This window comes from Mesoplodon mirus (assembly GCF_964341445.2).
Source record: "Mesoplodon mirus genome assembly, chromosome: 7".
In the NCBI taxonomy this organism is placed as follows: Eukaryota; Metazoa; Chordata; class Mammalia; order Artiodactyla; family Ziphiidae; genus Mesoplodon; species Mesoplodon mirus.
The window spans coordinates 115,300,476-115,327,654 of NC_138983.1; the positions used below are offsets into that span (position 1 = coordinate 115,300,476).

The window sequence follows — 27,179 nt, forward strand, 5'->3', positions numbered from 1 at the left end:
GCAGAAGCCTTTGCCTCCGCGACCGTGCGGGCCGCAGCCTCCCCGCCCTGGAGCCCCCGGTCACACACTCGCAGCCTCTCCGCGAGCGGCAGACCGGCCACAGCGATGCGCCGAGGCGGGCGCTGAGGTGGCGTCGCGCTAGCAGCAGCAGAGGCGGCAGCCACCGCCAAACGCGGGCCCTGGGTGCCGCGGCGCCCCAAGTTCCCGCCATGAGCAGTCGGCTCTGGAGGGTCCGCGGCTCCGGGGACTCACTCCCAGCCAAGCACGGCAGCAGCGCCCAGGGCCCCCCACGCTCCTAACGCAGCCGCCGCCGCCACTCGCGTCCCCCCCGCCGCCGCTTCGGCCGCCGCAGAGCCGCCAGCAGCATGTCTCGAAGGAAGATTTCGTCGGAGTCCTTCAGCTCCCTGGGCTCCGACTACCTGGAGACGAGCCCCGAGGAGGAGGGGGAGTGCCCCTTGTCTAGGCTCTGCTGGAACGGCAGCCGGAGTCCGCCCGGGCCGCCCGAGCCCAGCGCGGCGGCCGCCGCCGCCCCGACTCCGGCACCCGCCGCCGCCACCGCCGCCACGGCTGGGGCCAGGAGAGCGCAGCGCCGGAGGCGGGTCAACCTGGACTCTCTGGGCGAGAGCATCAGCCGCCTGACGGCGCCCTCGGTGAGCGGGGAGAGGAAGGAGGGCCGCTGCGCAGGAGAGAGGAAGGGGATCGGGCAAGTTGGCGCCACGCTAGCCCGGGCGTGTGCGAAGAGCCCCACCGCTGGGGGGCGGCCGGGCCTTGCTCCGCCCGGCCTACGGTTCCCAAAGGCTTGGGCAAGACCCGCACCTTGGGCTCTGGTGGAAGGGGGCACTGGAGTACGGGAAAGGAGGAAGACTTCACTCCTCCGGGGTCTCCTGATTCAGAGGTCTGTCTGCCCACCTCCAGCCTTGAACCCTCCTTCGTCGCGGTCACCCTGACGGCCCTAGGTCCTCCTTCATGCCCACCTGTTTTCTTTCCCCCAAACTTTCCCAGGCACTGTGTTCCGCAGTTCCCATTTCCATGTCTTTCATCAATGGTCTCCAGTATCCCAAAGGAACTCCTACTCCCTTCCAGGAAACTCTTCCTCTCTTTTCCCACACTCTCTTGCTCTTAGCATGACCTTCTCTGACATATTTGAATTCTGCAGGCTAACTGCATTCTGTGTTGCATTCCTTTCTTCAGATCTTTGGGAACTGGTTGTCAGATACTTTTTTGAGTTGTCTTCTGATGAAGAAACCTCTTATCTCTTGTTTTCTCACTACTTCATATACTTTTTTTCTTAGTCACTAGGCATTTATTGGCTCAACCTTCTTCTGTGAGTAACCCTAGTGTCTGGTTTTCTAATTCTCTCTGATATTTCTTGCACCCCTACCTCATCCTTCACTCTCTTCCCTGGATTCTTTAGTGCTTTCTCCCTCATTTTTCATGGTTTCCTTTTATTAGGCCCTTCATAAATATCTGTTGAATGAATAAATACCTTCCTAGGTCTCTCTAAACTTGTGCTCATTTAGGGATGTCTGTATCAGCAGTTCCAGGTGTACTCCAGACTCCCCCTGGTTCTAGGCATCTTTCCAGAGCACTTCTGCCTCATTCCTGCTTAGGCATTTCAGCTACTCTTGACTTTTACTCTTTGCAGTAATGCCAGACCGCTGTTTCAGTCTTTGACTGTATAAGCTTTGTTTTGAAGGAATTCACTCCATTGCACACAGAATCCTAAAGAGACTCAGTGTCAAACCACCATCCACCTTTTATTCTCACCTTGATTGGTTACAAAGACTTCAACTATTGACAGCACTTTTACCTACCCATCTCTGAGACTTTTACTTCTTTAAAGTTTCCAAAATGAATTGGAACATTGATCTTGTTTGCCTACTCTTGAGTCTCCCTTTTGAAAGTACTCTTATAGTTTATGGTAGTAGGGACCTGAGAAAGAATGGGATCCAGAGAGACTGGGAACTGGTACCAGGCAATCCTACAAATATCCTGTGGCCATTGCATTAGTGGAGTATGAGCTTTTAGCAGTGAAACTACTCTTCCATCATCTTCCTTTTTTGTGCATTTCCCCTTCAATTTACCTTTAACCACTTCTTTCATTGATAACCTAGGAAACAAAACTCAGAATGGGTTAGCTACTGTTTGCTATTCTTAATGCAAATATTTACCAGGAAGCATAATCTTAGGAACTATTTGATGTTGCAAATTGTTGAACATAAGCCTTTATAAAAGGAGTCCAGGAATCCTGTGCATCTGTAGTTTTATATCAGTACCCAAAGCAACGTTTGTGCAATATACTAATTCTTCAGTATAACAGATTCATATCTAATATGATGATTTTACTAAAGATAATTATTAGTTTTTCGTGGGAATTGTTTTTTATAATCCTGGAGTTTTCTTTTTGCCTAAGAATCAGAATTTACAAATTTCTAAAAAAAGTTGTGGCACTGCCTCTAGTAATGCCACTTTAACATAAGACGATTCTCAGCAACTTATGTGAGAAGTAGATAAAATAAACTGAACTCAAGTATTTACTGCCAAAATAAGAGGTAGGAAATAGTTTCTGATTTTTACCTTTTATAAAGGTAAAATTTGAATGACTCTGACTCTTTGCTGGATAAAAAGCATGTAATCAGATAATGGTGTACAGGATAAGAAGTTTGAAATTGAAAATAATTGCAATAATCAAAAATATGCAACAGCTGTATATACTTTCCATGCTATAATTCTTTTCTATTTTGTTTCTTTTTTTAAATTTTATTTATTTATTTGGTTGCGCCAGGTCTTAGTTGCAGCAGGCAGCCTTCTTAGTTGCGGCTCGCCAGCTCCTTAGTTGTGGCATGCAAACTCTCAGTTGTGACATGAATGTGGGATCTAGTTCCCTGACCAGGGATTGAACCCAGGCCCCCTGCATTGGGAAAGCAGAGTCTTATCCACTGCACCACCAAGGAAGTCCTCTTTTCTATTTTGAAAAAGGTCTTTCAGCTGTTATGCTGAAAACATACATGTGAATATAGTGTAAACAATTCCAACTTCATAAGGCATGTATAAACAAATTCTCATTGGCTAACCATCATGTCAGCAATAGAATTGGTAACACAAGGAAAACAGAGAGTATATTTCAAAGCAGCGGCTTATTTCTGTGTTCTCCACCCCCATTTTCTTTTGTTTGGCAACCTAGAACACTGCTTCAAAAAGTTCCAGTAGATTCGTTCTCCTACACTGTCAGCATTCTAAACTTCTCTGAAAACATGTATGTGCTATCTAATGTCCTTTCATTAGAGCTAAACAACTTAAAACAAAACCCCAAAAACCTCTGAGAACAGCTATTACCAGAGCATTCTTAGATAGAAATTTCTAGTTGTTCTGAGTATTGCAAACCTTCTTGCATTGCTGTGGAAGCTCCTGTGTTCTTAGTGGTCTCATCGTGGAATATTGTCTCAATCACTGGAGATTTATTTGTTTTTTGTACAGGATAATTTGCAAGTAGGGAAATGGAAGTGAATTTAATAAATACTAGGATATTGCCAAGTAATTCAGCTAGTAATTTGATCAATGGAATATTCAAACTCCGTTTTTTGATATTTTAAGAGTTACTTTTAAGTGCATTGATGTTGGCTATAAAGATTATAATACTTTCATACTATTTTAATAATAAAAGTAAATTGAATTCATAAAATTGAAAAAATTCTGGAATTCAGGATACCACGTTCTCATTCATTGTGCCTTGGACAACTAAATACTTGTATATCACTGTGCATATTAATTTTACTGTCTAGGATCCTACTCATCTGTAAATTATTATATTTAGGGTCCCTTCCTGTTCTGACAGTCTACGAAGACATATTGTATTGTCAAGCTTTCAATAAACTGTCACAATGGCATATGAAATAAAAAGCAAGGACATATTACTATGAGTTTTAAAACTGAGGAAAGTAAATTACTTTTTTAAGTAGGGGCATCAAAGTACTATTTATTCCACCTAGTTGTTAAAAAATATTTGAGGATCTGCAGTGTAGCAAGTTTTGTGCAAAGCACTGGTGATACAAATGCCAAACAAAACTTTCCCGTTTTTTGACCTCATGGAACTTCTTTAATTATAGACTTTATTCTAAGGAAACTGTATTGAAGTAAAATATAAGAACTCCAATTGTTGAAGAGATGTCCAGGGGAAGTTTTATTTATCATCGACTTTGGTTAGTTTTGTTCACTATGAATCTCTGGAGTGCAGCCATAAAAATAAAAATAATCCTAAAGACCTGGCTGAAGATGCCTATATCACTTATTACATTATTTATTTTGAAATAATTTACTTGGGAACACATATGGAAAAACAGTTGGGTATTTTACATCAAGGGTGAATTTAGGGTCTCGTTTATTTCCATTTTATGTTTATAAATGAGAGTTGCTTAGACCCCTCTCATTTTGACATTGGTTTTGGGTTTGCTAATGTCAGCCTGTCAGTGGAGATATTCTAGGAGACCAACCCAGGGGCAAGGCTTTCCTAGGTTTCTTTTCAGAGAACTACTAGCTGTTATAACATTACAGATGGCTTTGAAGACCTCAGAAGCTATAGAGAGCAGAATGGCAGGAAGAAAAGTAACAGCACTGGAAGGATGGCATATAAAGGGAGGAAAGCTACTTACATAGGGAATAGTCCAAGAAACAAAGAACAGTGAGGAAAGAAAAAGGAAGGGAAGCTTGAATTCAAGTAGCAAACATCCAAAAACTCTTTCATTATTTTTGGAAAGGAAATTGTATTGATACATGCCTATGAAAAAGTGAAAGGACATAAAAAATACATAGTTAGCCTCTCCTACTATTAAGTAAAATGAACTTTCTGGTGTGTAAAGCCTTAAATAAAACCTTAGAAATTGTGAGTGTAACTAACATGTAAATAATGAAAAATATATAACATATAGTTTTGAGGTTAGATATTTGATAAATTTATGTGTTTTAATTGAAGTTTTAAACATTTGGGGCTCAATATGGGTAATAAAGTTCTTAGCAATAGATTCATTGAAATTAAAAATCAAACAAAATGTATTCTAGTAGTTCAGTGTTTTCACTTTTGTAGAAATTAGATACTATCATCTGAAATCAGAATTTAATGGCCATCTATTGCTTTTTATACCTCATCCCTAGTCATCAGAAACAACACGGCAGAATTGAAAGAACAAAGATTTGAAGTTTGACCGAAAAATTGAATAACTCCCTGCTGAGCCCCTTGCTATATGTAAGGCCCTGGGAAAGCCAACTCCTTCCTCCTCAGAGACTTAGTTTTCTATTTTGTGAAGTAGGAATAATGACTACTTTATAATTTGTTGTGAAAGAGGAGTAATATTCCTTGTAAAATTTCTTGAACTCAATAAATGATAGTTTCAAGTTGAGATCCTTTAACTTCAATCAAATTTGAATGCCTCCAAATGATCTAAAATTTTTCATTTTTTCTCAGTAATTTACTTGCTAGTAACCTTATTAAAAGAGTTCATAGGTTAACTGATGTCATGTACCTAAAAAAAATTGATAAGGAGTTAATTTTGTTGGCATTGTCCAGTCAATCAATTAAAAAAAATTAAAACTGGACTCCCTTTTTGGCTCCCTGGCTATGCCTCATGTGTGTACACAAGTATATGTAATCATTGCAGATTCAAACATTTCTATCAAACTGCTGAATGTTATGTGGCAGTATGAGTACCACAACTATAAATCCTATAAAAATACTAGAACATATATATTTGGTAGAATATGAGTATTTCACAACAAGTTACTTTTACTTTTTTTTTTTTTTTTTTTTTACTTTTAAATTAGGAAAAAAATTAGGTGAAAGAGAAACTGCTTATTTCACTTGCCTGAGAATTTCAAGAGTTCCCCATCCATTGTGTTCAAACTAATTTGTACAAGTGTTCAAACGTTTATGCTGTGAGATGCAAGAACCACCTAGAGGGGTGGGATAGGGAGGGTGGGAGGGAGGGAGACGCAAGAGGGAAGAGATATGGGAACATATGTATATGTATAATTGATTCACTTTGTTATAAAGCAGACACTAACACACCATTGTAAAGCAATTATACTCCAATAAAGATGTTAAAAAAAAAAAGTAGAGACACAGATGTAGAGAACAAATGTATGGATACCAAGGGAGAAAGGGGGGGTGGGGGAAATTGGGAGATTGAGATTGACATATAAACATTATTCATAGTACATATAAAATAGATAACTAATGAGAACCTACACTATAGCACGCAGAGCTCTACTCGATGCTCTGGGGTGACCTAAACGGGAGGAAAATCCAAAAGAGAGGGGATGTATGTATATGTATAGCTGATTCACTTTGCTATACAGTACTATACTCCAATAAAAATTATTTAAAAAATAAAAAAAAAATTTTTAAATTAAAAAATGAATTATCCAGCTAATGACTTCTACATTTTGTGTACTGCACTCTATTCTTCTTTGGCTACAAGCTCAATTGTTAGCCCTTCATTTTAAAGATAAATTTTGACTATGGGAAATGACATCAGTGATTATTAGTCTGTAGGTAGAGGTGATGTTATTATATATTCCTTTTTAGTATACAATTTATCTACCTTGAGGTTTTCTGAGATGTGTGGGAAGAGTACCTGAGTGCTATTATGTGTTTTTCCCTTCTATATCGTCATTGCTGTTTTCATTCACTTTTGTTTTATCTTGTTGCCTCTATCATAAGGAGCTGAAGGTAAAAGTTTAAAAACTTACATGTTTTATTGAATATGATAGTAAAATAAGTGGATGATCTCTAGATATAGATATTGTTAACTGTGAATTTCACACACATCTAGGAAGAAAAAAAATTAAGTGGCATAAGTAGGGAGAATGTTTACAAGGGCTGACTAGGTTTTCTTTGCAGACCCTTATTTGATGCATGAATCAGTGATTAGGTCAAAATTCAAAGTTCCTCTATTTAATTTCTTACTCTAATCTTGATACTCTTATGTTTATCTTGTATTTAGCATGGTACCTGATACTTAATGGATTTTCAATAAAATGCTCAGAATAAATGAATGGATGTTCTTATTTAATTATCCAATTATATTATTTCTTTTTTTGTTTGATTTTTTTCTGTGTTATATTTGGTTCAATCAAACAAAATATTTAGATTTCATACCCAGCCTGTGAGAGATACTTCCAAGTATGCAAACCTGTTTGAATTTTACTTACACCTGTCATCTGAAGCAAAACTTCAGAATAAAGTTGTGTTAAAAAGAGAGCAGGTGGAAAAGTATCCTTCTCCTGGAACTCCTTGAGTGGCCTCTTTATATTTTAAGAAGTTAGGTAAATGTAACAACTCTCCTCCCATCTCCAGTGTAAGTCTGCTTATATTTTCTGTACAGTTCTCTCTCAGGTGAGAAATGTTTGTCAGCAAGTGGGCTACTGTCGCCAAAAATGCACTGCTGGGAGATGGAATGAAAAAATCTTGCTCCTCAAATATCACTTCAGGACAGGATCTGAATGTATAGAATTATGAGCATCTCATAAAGTTGAAAATTCCAGCTTAGAGTAATTTAGGAAGTAGGGGAGCTGGAAGTCTCTTTGAAGGCTGGAGATTTGTTGTGGCTGTTGTGGGGAACTGAGAAAGACTGAACATTCTTATAAATAGAACAGTGAGAAATCACTTCCTGTACAGGCTTTATTTGATGCATATTAAACAGTTCTTCATCTGAGCTAGTGGTTATCAAACTTCAGTGAACATAAGAAATACCTAAAGGAAATCATTAGAATGTAGGTTCCTAGCATAGTTCACTGTACTATACAGTAGGACCTTGTTATTTATCCATTCTATATATACTAGTTTGCATCTGCTAACCCCAAACTCCCCCTCCATCCCTCCCTCACCCTCCCTCCTCCTTGGTAACCACACGTCTGTTCTCTATGTCTGTGAGTCAACTTCTGTTTTGTAGATAAGTTCCTTTGTGTCATACTTTAGATTCCACATATAAGTGATATCATATGGTATTTGTCTTTCTCTTTCTGACTTACTTCACTTAGTATGATAATCTCTAGGTCCATCCACGTTGCTGCAAATGACACCATTTCATTCTTTTTTATGGCTGAGTAGTATTCCATTGTATATATGTACCACAACTTCTTTTATCTATTCATCTGCTGATAGACAGTTAAGTTGTTTCCATGTCCTGGCTATTGTGAATAGTGCTGCTGTGAACATAAGGGTGCATGTATCTTTTTGAATTATAGTTTTTTTTTTTTTTAAATTATAGTTTTGTCTGGGTATATGCCTGGGAGTGGGAATGCTGGATCATATGGCAACTCTATTTTTAATTTTTTGAAGAAACTCTATAGTGTTTTCCATAGTGGCTGCACCAACTTACATTCCTACCGACAGTGTAGGAAGGTTGCCTTTTCTCCACACCCTCTCCAGCATTTGTTATTTGTAGACATTTTTACTGATGGCCATTCTGACTGCTGTGAGGTGTTATCTCATTGTAGTTCTGATTTGCATTTCTCTAATAAGTAGCTATGTTGAACATCTTTTCATGTGCCTGTTGGCCATCTGTATGTCTTCTTTGGAGAAATGACTGTTTAGGTCTTCTGCCCATTTTTTGATTGGGTTATTTGTTTTTTTAGTTGTTGAGTTGTATGAGCTGTTTGTATATTATGGAAATTAATCCCTTGTTGGTTGCATCTTTTGCAAATATTTTCTCCCATTCTGTAGATTGTCTTTTTGTTTTGTTTATGGTTTCCTTTTCTGTGCAAAAGCTTGTAAGTTTGATTAGGTCCCATTTAGGTTTTTTTTTTTTTGCTTTTATTTCTATTGCCTTAGGAGACTCACCTAAGAAAACATTGGTACTATTTATGTCAGAAAATGTTTTGCCTATGTTCTCTTCTAGGAGTTGTATGGTGTCATGTCTTATTTTTAAGTCTTTAAGCCATTTTGAGTTTATTTTTGTATAGGGTGTGAGGGTGTGTTCTAACTTCATTTATTTACATGAAGCTAACTTTCCCAACACCACTTGCTGAAGAGACTGAATTTTTCCCATTGTATATTCTTGCCTCCTTTGTTGAAGATTAATTGACCGTAGGTGTGTGGGTTTATTTCTGGGCTCTCTATTCACTTCCATTGATCCATATGTCTGTTTTTGTGCCAATAATACACTGTTTTGATTTCTGTAGCTTAGTAGTACTGTCTGAAGTCTGGGAGGGTTATGCCTCTAGCTTCGTTTTCTTTTCCTCAGGATTGTTTTGACAATGCTGGGTTTTTTATGGTTCCATATAAATTTTAGGATTATTTGTTCTAGTTCTGTACAGAATGTCATGGGTAATTTGATAAGGATCGCATTAAATCTGTAGATTGCTTTGTATAGTATGACCATTTTAATAATAGTAATTCTTCTAATCCAAGAGCATCCAAGAGCATATCTTTCCATTTCTTTGAATCATCTTCAGTTTCTTTTATTAATGTTTTATAGTTCTCAGCAAGTCTTTCACCTCCTTGATCAGGTTTATTCCTAAGTATTTGATTTTTTGGATGCAAGTCTTAAAATAGATTTTTTTTACATTCTTTTTCCAATATTTCATTGTTAGTGTAAAGGAATGCAGCCGATTTTTGTATGTTAGTCTTGTATCCTGCTACCTTGCTGAATTCATTTGTCAGTTTTTGTAGTGTTTGTGTGGAGTCTTTATGGTTTTCTATATAGTGTATCATATCATCTGCATATAATGACAATTTTACCTCTTCCCTTCAAATTTGGATACATTTTATTCCTTTTCCCTGTCTGATTGCTCTGTCTAGGACTTCCACTACTATGTTGAATAGAAGTGGTGAGAGTATCATCCTTGTTTTGTTCCAGAATTTAGCAGGAAGGCTTCCAGCTTTTCAATGTTGAGTATTATTTTAGCTGTGGGTTTGTCATATGGGGTTTTATTATGATGAGATATGTTCCCTCTGTACCCACTTTGGTGAGAGTTTTTATCATGAATAGATGTTGAATTTTATCAAATGCTTTTTCTGTATCTATTGAGATGATCATGTGGTTTTTGTCTTTTCTTTTGTTGATGTGGTGTATCACATTAACTGATTTGTGTATGTTGAACCAACCTTGTGAACCTGGGATGAATCCAAGTTGGTTGTGGTGTATGGTCGTTTATATGTTGTTTGATTTGGGTTGCTAATATTTTGTTGAGAATTTTTTCATCTATATTCATCAAAGATATTGGCCTGTAATTTTCTTTTTTGGTAGTGTCTTTGTCTGGTTTTGGTATCAGGGTGATGGTGGCTTCATAGAATATCTTTGGGAGTGTTCCCTCCTCTCCAATGTTTTGGAAGAGTTTGAGAAGGATTGGTATAAGTTCTTCTTTGTGTGTTTCATAGAATTCACCTGTGAAGCCATCTGGTCCTGAACTTTTGTTTATAAGGAGTTTTTAAAATTATTATTATTACAGATTCTATTTCACTTCTAGTGATTGGTCTGTTTAAATTATCTATTTCTTCTTGATTCAATTTTGTTAGGCTGTATGTTTCTAGAAACTTTTCCATTTCTTCTAGGTGTTCAAATTTGTTGGCATATAATTGTTCATAATATTCTCTTATGGTTGTTTGTATTTCTGTGGTATTGGTTGTTATTTCTCCTTTTTCATTTCTTATTTTGTTTATTTGGGTCCTGTCTCTTTTCTTCTTGGTCAGCCTGGCCAGAGGTTTGTCATTTTTGTTTATACTTTCAAAGAACCAGGTCTTGGTTTATTGATTTTTCTCTATTTTTTTAATCTCCATTTTATTTATTTCCTCTCTGATCTTTATTATTTCCTTTCTTCTGCTGACTTTAGGCTTTGTTTGTTTGTTTGTTTGTTTGTTTTTGAATTCTTTTAGGTGGTAAGTTATGTTGTTTATTTGAGATTTTTCTTGTTTTTTGAGGAAGGACTGTATTGTTATGAACTTCCCTGTAAGAATTGCTTTTGCTGCATCCCATAGATTTTTGTATGGTTGTGTTCAGAGGGTCTAGTTTAATAACTCTAGGAAGAGGCCAGGACTCTGTATTTTAAACAAAAATCCAGGTGATTGCTAGGCCCACCAAAGTTGTGCTTAAAGGTTACTGAATTCCAAACCTCCAGGATCATTGATCTAGGCTCAGTGAGTGCTGTAGACTCATTTTTTTGGACAGAATTATCCTGGAAGTGGCTCCTTTGGAATGATTGTATCCCAGGCAATTATTGTATTAATAGGAACAGAATAGAGGAGGTGTCTTGGAGACACACCTTATTGCTGTATCCTTTGTGTTCAAAATAATTTTGTTAGCTCTGTGTTGGAAAATATTTGAGGTTTAACCATTTGTAGTTTTAATTATTTGTGGACTCTTCCCATTTTTCCTGAGTATTCTCCCCTAAGTTTATGTTTAGTAGGTTACAAGTCATTGCTATATGTGTCCTGTGGCCTCTTTACTCAAAATAAAGAAACAGCTATTCAAAAATGTTGGGGCTGATAGAGAAGGGAGAAGAAGGGCTGTTGTGATGGTCAATCTGACATTATTATCCATATCTGTGTTTTTTAGAGTAAGATTGACATGACATTTCACAAATGTGCCATCAAGTGGTTCATTTTGAAACAATGACTTGTTCACGTGCCAATGAAAAATTTTTTAAAGAGGTGAAGAGAGAAAGAAACATCTAGATGGGGAAGAATTTTTTTGCCTAGAAAGGAAGCAATAAGAGGTTCAGATATCAGATTATAGAACCACCTCTCAAACCCTTCCAAAATATGACAAATATAACAATGGTTGCTAAACTCTACATCCTTAGCCAATTAGTCTTTCTCTCATTCAGTGGCTAAGGTGGGTAGGGGTCTAGTTGTAGTCTCCAAATAAATGGTGATCCTACATTTGAAAAAATTTGCATTTGCAGAGAACTCTAGAACCAACCTATTATGAGAGGAGGCTGTCTGTGTGGAAGTCTTGAGGTTACCCTAGTTTCAAGTCCTTGAATCCACTTGACTCCTTTTCCATTCACCGTACTATATTTGTGATGTGTGAGTCTGCTGTGCCCAGTGGAGGAACTTAAAATGTTCTAAAAAAATGCTTCCATTCCTTGCTGCTTTATACCTCTGCTTCTTCATGCATGGACCCTTCAACTTAATATTGGGAGAGCATGGCTTTCCTGATTAGTTTGGTGCACACACAAACACAGATACGCACATACCCAGACACATCTGTCCTGCTTTCTGTTGCTGCATCTCTTCCCGATAGAATACTAAGTTATTGCTCAGACCTGAATAGTGGGACTTATTGTGTTGACAGGTGATTTTGGTTTATTCTGCCTCCTTAAGACAGGGATCTATGCATGCCCATGCCTAGCAGAAAGTCTGATTTATAAAGGCACTCAATAAATGTTTGTTAAGATAATGAATAAATGATTGCATAAATTCTTGTATAGATTGTGGTGTATCTGGTAATGCTCTGTAGGCTACAGTGATTTTGTGCTGTCATATTTTAGTTGATTATTGTAACTGTTTTGTTTGTAGATTTTTTTCAGACGCAAATAAGTGTAAAGATATTTAAAGCATTTGTTTTAGAATGCTTTAAGATTTAAAAAAAACTCCCTTATTGGGTATTTTATTGGAGCTTCACAATAATCATTAGATTTTTTGCCAGTTATCTTTAACTTTGGTTATTATGATTATCAGAACATGCCCATAGACATAGTATCTATTTGGGGGAGTATATGTGCTGCCACTTATAAATGTTTTTATACTATACAGAGACAGTATCTCTACCATGTTTTTCTGTTCATTATTATTTCAGTGTATAGGAAACCTTGTGTTACCAAACATTGTATTAAAAATCTCTACAAACCAGCACATCCACATATCTATCCTTCAGATATCATTATAGACATAATGATGTTACTGGAGGGTTAGAGTCCTTGAGAAAAGTGGTAAAGTTAGAAATTATTGATTTAAGGAATGGGGGAGAAAACTGAACAGGAACAGGTTAATGTACTATTGGGTATTTTTTGAGGGTCGAGCTGAGGGTGACAATAATGAATTTGTAGTCTAAACTGAGAGGATTAGTATGACTTGGAACATATTATTGGCTATTTTTTGAGGGCCCAGCTGAGGTTGGAGATGATGAATTTGTAGCCTAAACGGAGAGGATGAGTATGACTTGTAGAGGTATAAAATGGTGAAAATATTTATTGTATATTAAAAGGCCTACATGTCAGATTGAGTTTGAGCTGTTAGGGGGCAATTTAATGGAGGAGGGCTAGGGTTATGTCTTGGGAAATAATGAGAGTGAATGTCAAATGGGGCAGATTGTAATACTCAAAGGCATTTCTAGCCTTCTTGTATTGGACAGAGATCTGATGTTAAGCTTATTTAATATATATCTGGGTCCTGTTCTTTCACTATTCTTTCTCATAGAATAGAGGATTGGTACTGCAGGTCCCCGTCTACCAGACTGATGACTGGTAACTAGTTGGTCTTTGAGAAACTCAGATCTAGCTTCTTGATTACTATATACATTATGTTTTAAAAGTTAGAACTAATACTTGAAAAATAAGAACATTCAATTACATCATTCAATGCATTATTTATGGGCCCTAGTTGTTACACAATAAAGTTTCCATGGCTCAGACTTGGTACATTGCTTCTTGAGTATGAGAGCCTATGGGATTTAGAGTAATGGGTGGCTACCAAAACATTTCCTAATGTATTGGAGAACATAGCAGATTGTTTTTTTTTTATCTGAAAAGGTAAAAATTAGTTCCAGTGAATCAGTCTAAATAAAACATATGCAGTATCAATTTGTGAGTAGATGAAGTTCAGTAAAGTACCCTTAAGAGTTAAACAATTTTCATTTTGTTAATCAGTCTTTGATAGTCCTAAAGACTCTCCTGTGTGTTTCAGTGCCTCAGTGTTATCATTATGAGTCAATTGTCACTGTGCTATAGATGTGTGGACATCCTGGTAACTGGAGTGATTGATTGATTTTTTCATTATTTTTTCCTCCAGTTGTTTTGAGATATAATGGACATACAGCACTGTATAAGTTTAAGGTGTGCAACATAATGATTTAACTTATATACATCATGAAATTATTACCACAATAAGTTTAGTGAATATCCATCATCTCATATGGATACAAAATTAAAGAAATAGAAAAAAATAATTTTTCCTTGTGATGAGAACTCTTAGGATTTGCTCTCTTAACAACTTTTATATGTAACACACAGCAGTGCTAATTATATTTATCACATTGTACATTACATCCCTAGTACTTGTTTGTTTCTTAGTGTTTCGATATTTCTATACATTTCAAAATGATCATCATGATAAGGCTAGTTACCATGTAAGTGGAGTGTTTTAGATAATCAAATGCTTTACAATATGAAATTTCCTCTACATAGGAGCACTAAGGAACTAAATGGTCCTTGCGGTCTGAAAGAGTTAATATGCGTGCTCAGTTTCTCTTCTTCCACCAGGGAGTCTCAGGCAATGGGAGGCAAATTAGGCATGATTTGAAAAAAAAAGGTTTTGTTTTGTTTTTTTAACTTTTAGAGTTCTGTGTATAGTTTGGTTAATGTGCTTGTCTAGTTTTTTCTTGAAAAATGCCTGTTAGTGTATGTGTGTGTGCAGGATGGGTGGGGAGAAGGGCACTGGTGGACAGAGGCTACAATGCAATTAATGCTACCTTCTGTTTTTTATTTTAATTTTACTTTGGGGAACTAACTTTTCTGGCTCTGTTTCCCATCTCTGAAATCATATGTAATAAGACTAATTTCTCACTCAAGGGTAAATATGTAGTAAAATGTGAATAGTGAACTGAAGACAATGTGTCTGTTATTAGTTGCTTCGTCATGCTGCTATGCTGATTGCTTGAGGACTAAGGCATTGTTTCAGATTCCTTCACTCTCTACATTCTGGGAAAAGAACAAGTTTTAGAGTCAGACACTAACCCTGGTCATTATATTGTGAATTCTTGGATAATCCTCTATAAACCTCATTTTCTTATTTATAAAATGAAGGTAATAATTTATAGGATTATGAAGATTAAAAGTATAATGTGTACACACTAATTGGAATACAGTAAATTATCAATTAATTTTGGTGGCTTTCATTAACTGCTTCTTATCAGCATCTTACTGACCTGTATATTGTAAATCACATCTCCTGGTAACTTGAGTTACCTCCAGCCACATCTTTTCCAAAACTTATAGAAATTTCCTTCTTTATGGTTGTTGCTCAGCATTCTCCTGCTTTTTATGGGAAATATTTTTTAACTATCTTGGGTGCACATTTCAGAGTTATGAAATCTCCCCAAAATTCCTTCCCAGAAATCTTAAAAATAAATGTATTCTTACTGGTCACTTGTTTATTCACTCATTCCCTTACCCCTCACATTCATTCATTCAGACAGCATTTATTTAGCAAATGAGTACTTATTGGTTCACTAGCATGCACTCAATATGCATTAAACACACACAAGAAGTGGGGCATTCAGACAGAAATTTGATATGATTGATTTGGATTTAAAAAATGTAAAACTGCTTTTTAAAAATAACCAAATAATGTGTATGACAGCTGTTTTTGCCCTTCTTTTTCATCCTATCCCAACCTTTCCTTATTTGGCATATGGACTTATGGAGGACATATGGACAAAGGAAGGGTCTATATGTAAAAGATCAGTTGAAACTATAATGAAGATGATGATGCTAGTAATAATAACTGCTGATTTACCATGTGCTGGACACTGTACTAAATGCTCTACACATTTTATTCTATTTTCATACTCACAACAGTAATGCAGGAGTGATGCCTTACTATGGTCTACAAGTACCAAGAGACTACCTATCTGACCTCACCTCATGAACTGTAATCTACACTTATGGTTCTATAGTACACTCCTTGAACATTCCAGGAAAGTATTATCTTGCCTCAGGACTTGTATTCTATATCCACTGTGTCAGAAATACCCGCTCAGTCCAGTCCTTCACATGATTGGCCTTTTCTTGGCTTTCAGATTTCAGCTCAGTGTCACCTCATCAGACAGTAGCTCTCTCCCATCAACCATGCTCTTTAACATCATTGTTTATTTCAACCAGCACTCACTATCAGAAGTTATCTTTTTAGTTACTTACTCACTTATGTATTGTCTTCCCTCACTGTAATTTAAGCTGTGCAAGGGCAGGAACTTTGTCTGAGTTGTTCATAGTGGTCTTTGTAGTGCCTAGAATAGTCCTGGCTAAAAGCAGGTTCTCAGTACCTCTTTATTGACTGAATAAATGTCATTTTGAAAGAAGTCTTAGTACCTAGAAAAGAAAGAGCATAGTTAAAAAAAAAAACATACAGGGTAGAAGAAGAAGAATTAACATGTGTTAGGCAACTACTGGGGATCCAGCATTAAGTGTTTTCATAATATGTATTATTGGATTTTCAAAATAGTCTTATGAGAGATTGAGAGAAGTTGAGTGACTTGCCTGTGATCACAGTTAATTACTTACTGATGGAGAATAAGATTAGAATCTTGGTCTGTTTAGCTCCAAACTCTATTTCTTCCACCATATTTGTATATTTCACCCCCTCTGAGTGTGGTGGACATTGTGATGTACTGCCTAGATGCCCCTACTTTAGTAATGATGGACTAACTTCCCTAGGTGCTAGGAGTGCTGCTGACAGTGACCCTCAGCTCTCAGTCTCCTATATGTATTGCCTGGACTGAAAAGAGATGCCTTGCCCAACGTCATTCCCCATTCCAGTGACTAATCAGCATATGGATATGAAGACTTGCCCCTTTTGACCTAATTCAGCCAACTTTGAAGGTAGAGCTCCACGTAGGGTCAGTGGTGGTCTCCACTGAGATAGCATCACAGTCCAACTTCTTCCTCTTTCATGGGTATTGATCCCCAGAGTACCCCTTAGTAAGCTTTCTGCATTCTAATCTTCTCAGAGTCTGCTTCCCAGGGAACCCTGCCTACAATAGTGTGTTTGAGAATTGTGATGGCATTAATAAAAGTGCAAAAATCAGCAATGGGAAGGTGGCATTTGGAAGGAATATAATGATAACCTTGGATTTGGATTTTTTGAATTTAGGTGCAAATGGTTGGCTCTGGACTGTGAGTTCTTTGTGAGCTTGGTGTTATTGGTTCACCAGCCTCAGCACAGTGCCTGTCATATTGTAGGCAGAAGACTCAATAAATAGACCATTAAAGATTTAGCATTGGAGTTTAGTTTGGAGTTCATGGAGGTAATAACAAATATCTTGAAAATTGACAAGCTGTCTTATTGAAAGAGAGGAAAAATAAGAACAGTAGAGAATTGAAAAGCAGTATAGAAAAGGGAATCAGAAGAATATAGGTGCTAGGATGCTTTTTTGTTTGGTTATGTGGTGGGAGGTGACTAGAGAGCAGCTGGAAGCAAGTGTTGTAATGGTTGATATTTGAAAAATGATGTGAATTTAAGACTGGTACTTTCAAACCCAGTACGAATGAGGTTTCTGGTGGCCTTCAGAAGTGATGTCAGTCGTGCAACTGAGAAGGAAACCTGATTAATGAGATTTAAAGAGAGAATATATGATGAGTAAACAAAGGATATCATGGGCATAAATTTGTCTTCCAAGACATTTGGCAATACAAGTAAAGAGAGGTAATCAGCAGGGCCTGTGAGGCCAAATCAAAGTTTATTAAAGAAATGGAAATTCATGTTTGAAGATAGCAGAATAGTCAAAAAAGCTGTAGATGGATGAGATAAATAGGCTTTGGGAAAGGATAGAGTTGATTTAGAGCCATTCTGTAGCTCCTTTGCCAAAAGTAAGGATACTTATTTCTCTGTACCCAAGGGGAATACAATATGGCATAGTAGGAGTATAGTGCAAAGACAGCTATCAGATCTTAGTTTTATTTACACCTGTAAGTTACACCTGTAATATCACGATCTTATCTTTATTTTATCACTATAACTCATTGGTCAGTAATTTTGTCAAATTTAAATTGCAGTTCTCTAGGTATACCTTAGCTGTGGCAGCTACACTGACCATAGGGTGTCAAATGAGGTCTGATATGTTAGCAATTCATTCTTCAGAAATTTTGTATTTAAACCACGAAGTGTACCTTTTTTGGTATATTCCAATGTAAATCACTTTTTGAAAACTTCAGATTTACTCTTATTCTTCTAAAGATAAGACTTTGTAAATTGATTTATGCTTGTACTAGCTTGTTCTCTTTTAGTTTTAAAGGTAATTTGAGATATATATTTTATGTATATAACCTATATTCTTACCATCTCTGTGTCTGATATGACTTTGTTTAGCATTGGACCTCTTTTTGACGTTGATGAAAAGGTCACTAAAGGAAGGAATCCTTGAGGTATTAGGAGCCAAGTGAATAGGACTCTACTTTGTTGTTATACTGAATATATTTTACACAGTTGAAAGGTGGTGTGGAAGACAAAATAAGGCCAAACAAGACTTACACAATCAAATGGCGCTTCTTGGCCCTCTCCCCTTTCATTCCTGGGGGAATTTTACTCAATTTCAGCAAGCAAGGATTTTTGTCTATTTTTATATACTTCCAAATCCCAAGTCTACTAGTGCCTGCCATGTGGTAGCTGATCAGTAAGTATTTGTTAAATGATTAAATTTAGAGTGAATATAAAGATATTTATTCTAACTATACTACACAACTATACTAACTATACTACACAAATAAGAAAGAAGTAGGATGATAAATAAAAATGCATTTTAGAAAAATAAAATCAGTAGCAGGAACAACAAAGTAGACAAAACATTTTATACAAATGTAAATAATTATTATATCCTATTATCCTTTATTCCTTCATCATATATTTACTATACACCATCTATACATGCTTGACTTTATTGTGTCCTGAGCCAAAACATAAGATCTATGGAGCACAAAATGGCTCTAGTCATCTGCAGGGTTAAAAAATAAAAAGTATTTTATTGGATTTTTATCTAGTATTTTACTGGATTTTCCTTAAATACTCTTGTAATATGCTACACTAGTCAATTTACATTATATATTAGCAAGTAAGAATAAATTTTTTTCTACATGATCTAAATATATATATTTTAAAAAATTAACATTAGTTTATTAAACAGATATTTGTTGTTGGCCTTTTCTGTACCAGGAATTTGATATGTCTCAATTATAGAAAATACTTATAATCTGCGCTCCCCACTGCCCCCCTCTCCCCCCTTACCATTTTTTTCTTGTGATTCTGTTGCAAACATTTCAGGGATAAAATTTAAGAAAGATTTTACCTTTCTTCCAACCTCTTTTTTGTATAAAGTTTTCCCAAGGGAAAGCAAGAAGTTTTGGAAGAAAAATTCATATTACCCCAACAGCAAATTTAGGGAATACGTGTTGCTGCACTAGTGAGAAGCCTGTCACCTCAATTTAGTAAGTTTCTGTAGATCTCAACAAAAGAAAAATATATCTCTTTTAATGCCTGTTGACCAAATTCTCAGTGCAGGGTTACTCTGAGCCTGTCTTCCAATTTCAGTTTTTCCTTGTGTGATTGGTTTAATTTGCATATGGGAGATAATTTGATTTTTGAATGTTGTCTTACAAATATATGGTTTCTAACTTAAGGAATTTATTTGTTTTCAGAAAGGAAAGAATTCAGAGACTCTTACAAATTGTATTTTTATCATATATTGACAGATATAAACCTGAGTTTACTTTAATAGCATTTTTGAAATCTATATGTTTATCTATCGATCTATTATTGATTACATAGATCAGAAAAGAAATGACTCTGTCTGATTCTGAATTTAAAAATTTAATTCAGTAGAAATCTGGAGTAGGTATGCTTACTCTAATTGTGTCTTTTTAAAAAAATTGCCACGGTAATGAAAATGTCTTTTGCCTCCTTAACAAAGAATCTGCCTCCAAAGGCATTTATTATTGTAAGCAGTGATAATGATGAGACGATTATGTTGTAATGGAACAGACTGAGGGAAAGAATAAATTTTAGCTACATATTACTGTAATTCCATTTGAAACTTCAGGCAGATATGAGGAAGTTTCTAGTGTGATTGCTGGTGAAGAACGATTTATTGTTTCCTCCTGATATAAAGACCAATAAACACTTTGTAGACATGACATCAGTTGCAAGCTACAAAGCCTCCTTTATTTTCCCCCTCTTATGTTAACTCATTGCCATTATAAACACATTTCAAAGAAAACCAATCTTTCCTTTTGTTCTGAATTGTTCTTTCTCCAAAGGTGTGCTTGCAAAGTACAAACCTAACTTTCCTATTGAAAGAGAATGGGTGAACTTCTTCCACAGCTTGCAAGGGGCTAACTGTGAGAATTGTGGTGTGTGAGGCTGCTGCCTGCTGGCTCTTTAAGGACTTAAGCAGTTGTCTCCTTATTCAGCTGCATTCTTGAGATGGGAGTGGGGGAGGATGGAGGAAATAAAATACTACTTTAAGTTGTAAATGTAATTTTCCACCATTAACAACATTCTTGACTACTGAGAAATATCTCAGTCTCAAATACATAGTTAACATAGATACCCAGTTATTTTGATTATAGCAATGGGATATATTAACCAATGGCATTAATGATAACTGTAATGAAATGAACAATTCCTTTGGATATGTAGTTGGAAAAAGCATTTTACTACAAGTTACCCCAAGAGACATAATTTTTCAAAGAATACACGTTCATTTTTCAAAGAATACACTTTCAAATACAGGTCAATGAAAATGTTACAGTTATAAAACTATAAAATATAAGTCCAAAAATAAGATCAGAACAACAATTTTTAGCCATTAGATAAGGTATTCAGCCACTTTATGTGATCTATAAGTCAAATCAAGATATGCCTGTCTAGAAACATCTTAAAAACCTAAAGTAACAAAGTTTATTATTTTGCTCTTCCAGAGTAACTAGTAGAAACAAAAGCAAAGTCATATCAATGTCAAGCATATCACAGTTTCTGCCTTGGCATTTTATACTTGTGTAAACTCTGATATATTATGAATTAAGTTTGAGAAAAAATTGTAAAGTATTTACTTTTGGTAGTCCTTATTCTCAATCACTCTCTCCCCCCTCCCCATCTCTATCTCTATCTCTATCTCTATCTATCTCTTTCTCTATCTCTATCTCTCTTGATTCCTATATAGCAAAACCCCTTGCCACAAAAATTTGCTATGAGTCTCTCCCACCAGATAAATTGGACTATGTGCATTTTACATACCTTATGTTAAATTATTAATTGAAAAGTACTTCTTTTTATTTTAAGCGCCTTTGCAGGAGTGAAAAGTAAGTTTTGGAGGGAGCCTTGAGGGGATGGATAGGATGGGGATAGCTCTCTTGGTGCTCCTAAAATCAAATTTGGTGTCTGGCTCCACAATGCTGTGACATATATTGACGACTATATGGAAATGTGTATGTCTGGGCACTTCTTACAAAGCCATATGAAGATCTCCGTAGACACAGTAAATTATTTAATATTTTTGGTCTGTATGAATGATGTAGATATATGGATAAAAACAAATAATAATCTATAGCACCTTTGATTATGTGGCATTATACTTATTAATTTTATATCATAAACTATTTTCTGTTACTTTTAAGAACTATTACTGCTACTTCAGGGTTCATTTAAAAGAAGACCCATGGGACTAAATAGGGCTTATGTTGTCCTTATATTTTATAATGCCTAGAGATTACAGAGACTTGTTACTTAAATGAATAATTTATGGATTAATATGTATTATGCCAATTGTGGATGCCCCTGCAATGAATTTGCCTTGGAAATTCCAATTAAGAGCCCTTATGCATGCAAGGAAATTAAAATGATTTTTTAAGACTGAAAAATAATGAGTGATATCTAATTAATACCTTGTTCCTAAGCATCATATCATTAAAACTCTCTGTTGTTTGGTGTGAATGTGTGTACTTGATTTGTGTGGGTCAACATTTGATATTTGTATAGCTGAATGCCAGAGCAAGATATTTAAAACTCTTGTAGTATTCTAGAAAGAATTCGAGAAAAAAAATACTGTGCCAGAAACATTTCCCCTCTTCTGTAGGCAACTGTTCTTACATCATTTTACTCTCTGCCCCTTTTCCCCTAATCTTCTGTTAGGTAGTTAAGACAAAAAAAATGGCTAAGAAATACTACATAGATAAAAATTTGGTTCTAATGTGAGCAAGTTTAATGTTCTTTGCTGGAGGTCTTCTACAATGACCTCTATACCAATTCACATTATTATAACCAATTTTGTGTTAAATGGCTTATTTTGATTAGTTAGTTTTTAGTGTGAGCAGATTTGAAGAGAGTTTTGAAAAACCAGGGGCTTTCACCAGATGTATTTTTTAACATCTAAAAACACGAAACATTAGTGACGCCACTTTTTTCCTTCTTGATTTCCCCCACTTCAGGACTATGAGAGAATGATGTGCTAACCTATACTTTCCATACAGAAAAACCACAAGAAATAAGTGATCTCTATTTAGAGCTTACAAAGCATGTTTTATAATACTCATTTCATCACCCTAATTCACTCAGGAAATGTATGAAGTAAGGAGGTCCAATTTAAGGATGGGGAAACCAAAGCTCAGTGGGGAACAGTAACTTGCCTAAAGTCAAGAGCTTGTAATCACCTATTTTAGTGCCTGGTTTTCCTGTTTCAGGTCCTAAGCTCTTTTCACCATGATGTGTCTTTCAACATGTCCATGAATTGTTCAATAAAGCAATTTAGCAATATACAATATTGTTCACATAGATTCCCTATTTCCTATTTTGCTTCCCATATGTTTCATACTTTGTGACTTGCAAGTGGTGGCTGATAGCAATTTCCTGTTGGTTTTCTTGAACCTTACCTTCTGTCACCAATTGTTTAGTTCCTGACTGTGCTGTGAGTTCATATAATATAGACCTGTGTTAGAAATGACAAAGTGTTCTTTCTTCATCAGGGCTCTGTCTCTAGGCTGACCTAGTTTGCCTGTCCACTGTCTGTTTGTATGCTCCAGGCTCCCATGGGTGAGGCAGCTATGAACAGAGTGACAAAAGCCATCCTCACTGCCAACAGCTTAACTTATGCTGCAGAGTCTGGGAACAGCAAAGACATTACTAGTCATATGATTTCTGAATATGAAGGAAGTCATGATTATCATAGAAATAGTTATGTTCGTAAGGGTATACATTTCTCTTCATAGATCATACATAATTATGCTGTAATTAAATAATTTACTAGAAAGAATGAGGAAGCAATATAATAGATATTATACAATGGAGTGATACTTAGGTTAAAAAATGTGCTCAGGTAGAGTTAAATGAAAAAAATAAGACTTTTCATGTCATGCAGTATTAGTATTCTTTGAATTGCATATTTTTTTCCAGAAAGAAGTGTGATTATTCTGTACCTCTAGCTTAGGAATGTAGTTCATCATAAACATTGATGATATGGCAGTCATTATCTGCCAAACATCTGCCTAGTAAGCAGATTTCATATCTGTTTTGATCATCAGATTATAGTCAACACTAGATCTGATTATATTTAGACCCTTGTTGAGTTTCATCTTCCAAGAGAGGTTGAAGCAGTAGAGCTGAGCAGGACAATCCCTGGGTAGTATTTTGATGGTTTCGGCATATTTCAGCATCTGAAACTTTTAAACTCCAAGGACTTGGGCTTGTCTGAGTCCTGAAATAATCAGACTCTTAGCCACTGACTGGCTAAACAAAATGCCCATGGCACTCTTGTTGGCGTCTGAATGACAGTTTACTTTTTCAAAGTGAGCAATAACTGTGAAATGAAGCTTAGTACTCAAAGTCTGCATGGTCAGCACTTTTCTTACTTATTCAGGCTACATGAGGAGCCAAGTCATAACCAAAAGTTTGCTTTAATCCATGGAGAGCCAGAGCAAAATGAATTTCATGCCAAATTCTTTAATCCAGTTTAAGGGTCTATCTGGTTGTAGGGAAGCCCGTGACAATGAGACCTGATACTCCATATTCATTCATGAGACTCTCATTTTCATTAAGATGGTTGAAGAATTTTCCTTACCTTAAGAATAATTTATCTCAACGTGATAGAGGACCAGTATGCTCTTGAACAGTATTAGAGGTAATGTTTCATAAACTATTCGCCTCCCTTCTCTTTCCTATGGGTTGCCCTCTCTAATTTCACCCACTTTCTATTGCTCAGTAGCCTACTTTGTCTGGAGCTATACCATGGCTAGTATTTGAAGGTAATTCCCAGTCACACATTTACAAACTATTGTTTAAGCATTTAGGGTTAACAAAACATTTCCCTGTTTTATGAGTTAATTTTATAACTTAACTGTCAAACAGAAATATCATTTCTCTAATTTTCAGGCTCTTGTTGGGAAACACCTCATTGTAACTTCTAGGTACTGGAAACAATAGGGAATTCTTTGGAAATACTCAAGTGGAGGCTGCAAAGATATTTTAAAAGGCTAGAAATTATTTCCTGACATGAAGGTCATTGCTAAACCTGACTTGAAATGGCACTAATTAGCTTGGCAGCATATAATTGGCATCTTTGGGCTATGAGGCATGCCTCGCAACAGTCCTAGGTGTTAGACATAGTCAGTTTAGTTCAATTTAATAATTTTTTGACTAGCTCCTCATCAACAGATTTTTGCATAGAATTAACATATAACACATATTTGTATACTACTTCATAGTTTTATTTCATTTGGTGCTTACACCAACCCTGAGAAACAGTTATGCTAGGAATTCCTCTATTTTATAATATAGGTAATAGCGGTTCAGAAAAATAAATGCTGTATCCAAAATTATACAGTCTAGCTAAGACATAATTATCCCTTTCAACTGTAACATTTTCTGCCTTGGTAAATATAGAACATGTATTTTAATTTAGAGGAGAAGATTAAAAGCTTGGCTTTTGGAGGCAGTCAGATATAGATCAGACACAATAGACTTAGATACTTACTACCTAAGTGACTTCGGAAGTTTTTTTTAACTTCTCTGGGTTCAATTTTCACATTTATAAAACTGGGGTAAGACTTCTTCCTCTCTTACAGGATTTTTGTGAGGATTAAATGAGTTGGGGCATGTAACATGTTGGGCCAATTGTTTGATACTTAGCACTCAACTTCTATTAGAGCATTGAATCCAGAAAGCTTACTCTTATTTCACTTTGTAGACTGAGTCAGCCCTGTGCCATCTGTGAGGTCCTGTTTGTTTTAAGGGTTTAGGACTGAAGTCATGTTTCTCCAAAGGTCTGCAATAAAGCAATATCAATTTTCCTGAGGTGCCTAGATGTGGTATCATCTTGTCTCATAGTCAGGATTTTTATTCAGACATCCAAGTTGGCCAAGATGGTGACCAGGAAAGTGTTTCTCCTGAAGTTTCCCTATTAAGAAGTTAATGATCCTACCAGAACTATTTAAATAACATTTACAAATTCGGGGAAACAATTTTCAACATTGTTTTCATATGCATTACAGAAAAAAATAAAAGGAAATAAGGGATTTCAGTTAGGTACGTGGAATAACTTACTAATGGTCACCAAAGTGAGATAAATTACCAATGGAGGCAGCAGCTTGTGGAAGAAATAGCATAGGAGACCTAAGTTCTTGTCTAGTCGACATCTCCTTCCAGCATGTAGCTGAGGCAAAACAACTTAACCTTTCTGAATCTCAGCATTTTCATCTGTAAAATGTGGATAATTATATCTGAGACTTACAAGGTTGTTGTGAATATATAATGAGATGAAGGAAAAGAAAGTGATTCGTAAACTGTGAAGTGTTATACAGACTGAAGGTGGTGGTATTATTTTCTGGTGTTCGTTGAAAACAGAAATTCTTGGATTATTTAAATGTGCTCTTGCCTGAGGTGGAGAAGAACTAATAAATAGCCCTTTGAATCTGTTTCAGTTCAAAGAATATATGTCTTCAGATTAAATCAGTATTGATGGTGTTAGGTCTTGTCAAATTGAAATTCAATCGCTCTTTTGGAAGGGCATTAAAAAATAACAAAGGAGAATATATTTGGAAAGGAAAGATATTTTGTATAGAAAGACTTAATTATCACGTTGAGTATATGTTAAATATATTCCGTTTAAAATCAATAATTAAATGGTAATGAACACTGTGCTCTGCTAATTAGAACTTACTTTTTTTTTTTTTCACAGCAGACAACCGAGCATTGCTTTTGTGCACTTCTTTCTAATTGTATTTCAAGTTCTTTCCAAAAAAAGGCCCTTGGATACTCCAGGTTCAATATGCCCCTGGGCCTGGTGCACTACTGTCTTGTATTCATGTGTGGGTTCACCATTCGTTCACCAACATTAAATCCCAGGATAGGTGTGATAAAACAGGACTTCCTCCTCCATGGCACAAGTCCTTTGCTGGTTTCAGAGGTGGATGGCGGTCTTTGCAGAAAACACACAGGAACTTTTTCTTGGAACTGAAGTGGGATAAAAAGTGCCTGCCCTGAACATCACCATCTTTTCCCTGACCTTTCCCCTCCAGTTTCTTTTTTTATTTTTTATTTATTTTTATTTTTATTTTTTTATTAGTTTCTGCTTTATAACAAAGTGAATCAGTCATACATATACATCTGTTCCCACATCCCTTCCCTCATGCATCTCCCTCCCTCCCACCCTCCCCATCCCACCCCTCCAGGCCGTCACAAAGCACCGAGCTGATCTCCCTGTGCTCTGCAGCTGCTTCCCACTATCTATCTACCTTACGTTTGGTAGTGTATATATGTCCATGCCTCTCTTTCACTTGGTCACAGCTTACACTTGCCCCTCCCCATATCCTCAGGTCCATTCTCAAGTAGGTCTGTGTCTTTATTCCTGTTTACCCCTAGGTTCTTCATGTCATTTTTTTTTAATTCCATATATATGTGTTAGCATACGGTATTTGTCTTTCTCTTTCTGACTTACTTCACTCTGTATGACAGACTCTAGGTCTATCCACCTCATTACAAATAGCTCAGTTTCGTTTCTTTTTATGGCTGAGTAATATTCCATTGTATATATGTGCCACATCTTCTTTATCCATTCATCCAATGATGGACACTTAGGTTGTTTCCAGCTCTGGGCTATTGTGAATAGAGCTGCAATGAACATTTTGGTCCATGTCTCTTTTTGAATTATGGTTTTCTCAGGGTATATGCCTAGTAGTGGGATTGCTGGATCATATGGTAGTTCTATTTTTAG

General features: G+C 36.4%; 1 protein-coding gene across 1 annotated transcript in view; it reads left to right on the forward strand.

The window, feature by feature from the left end:
* Positions 1–365: 365 nt before the first annotated feature.
* Positions 366–27,179, forward strand: part of GUCY1A2 (guanylate cyclase 1 soluble subunit alpha 2) — a gene marked incomplete at its 5' end in the record, with an annotated part of 408,577 nt that continues 381,763 nt past the window's right edge. The window contains one exon of the mRNA XM_082627462.1: positions 366–650. Within this exon, the coding sequence (XP_082483588.1) occupies positions 366–650 (285 nt within the window). The remainder of the gene's footprint in view (positions 651–27,179) is intronic.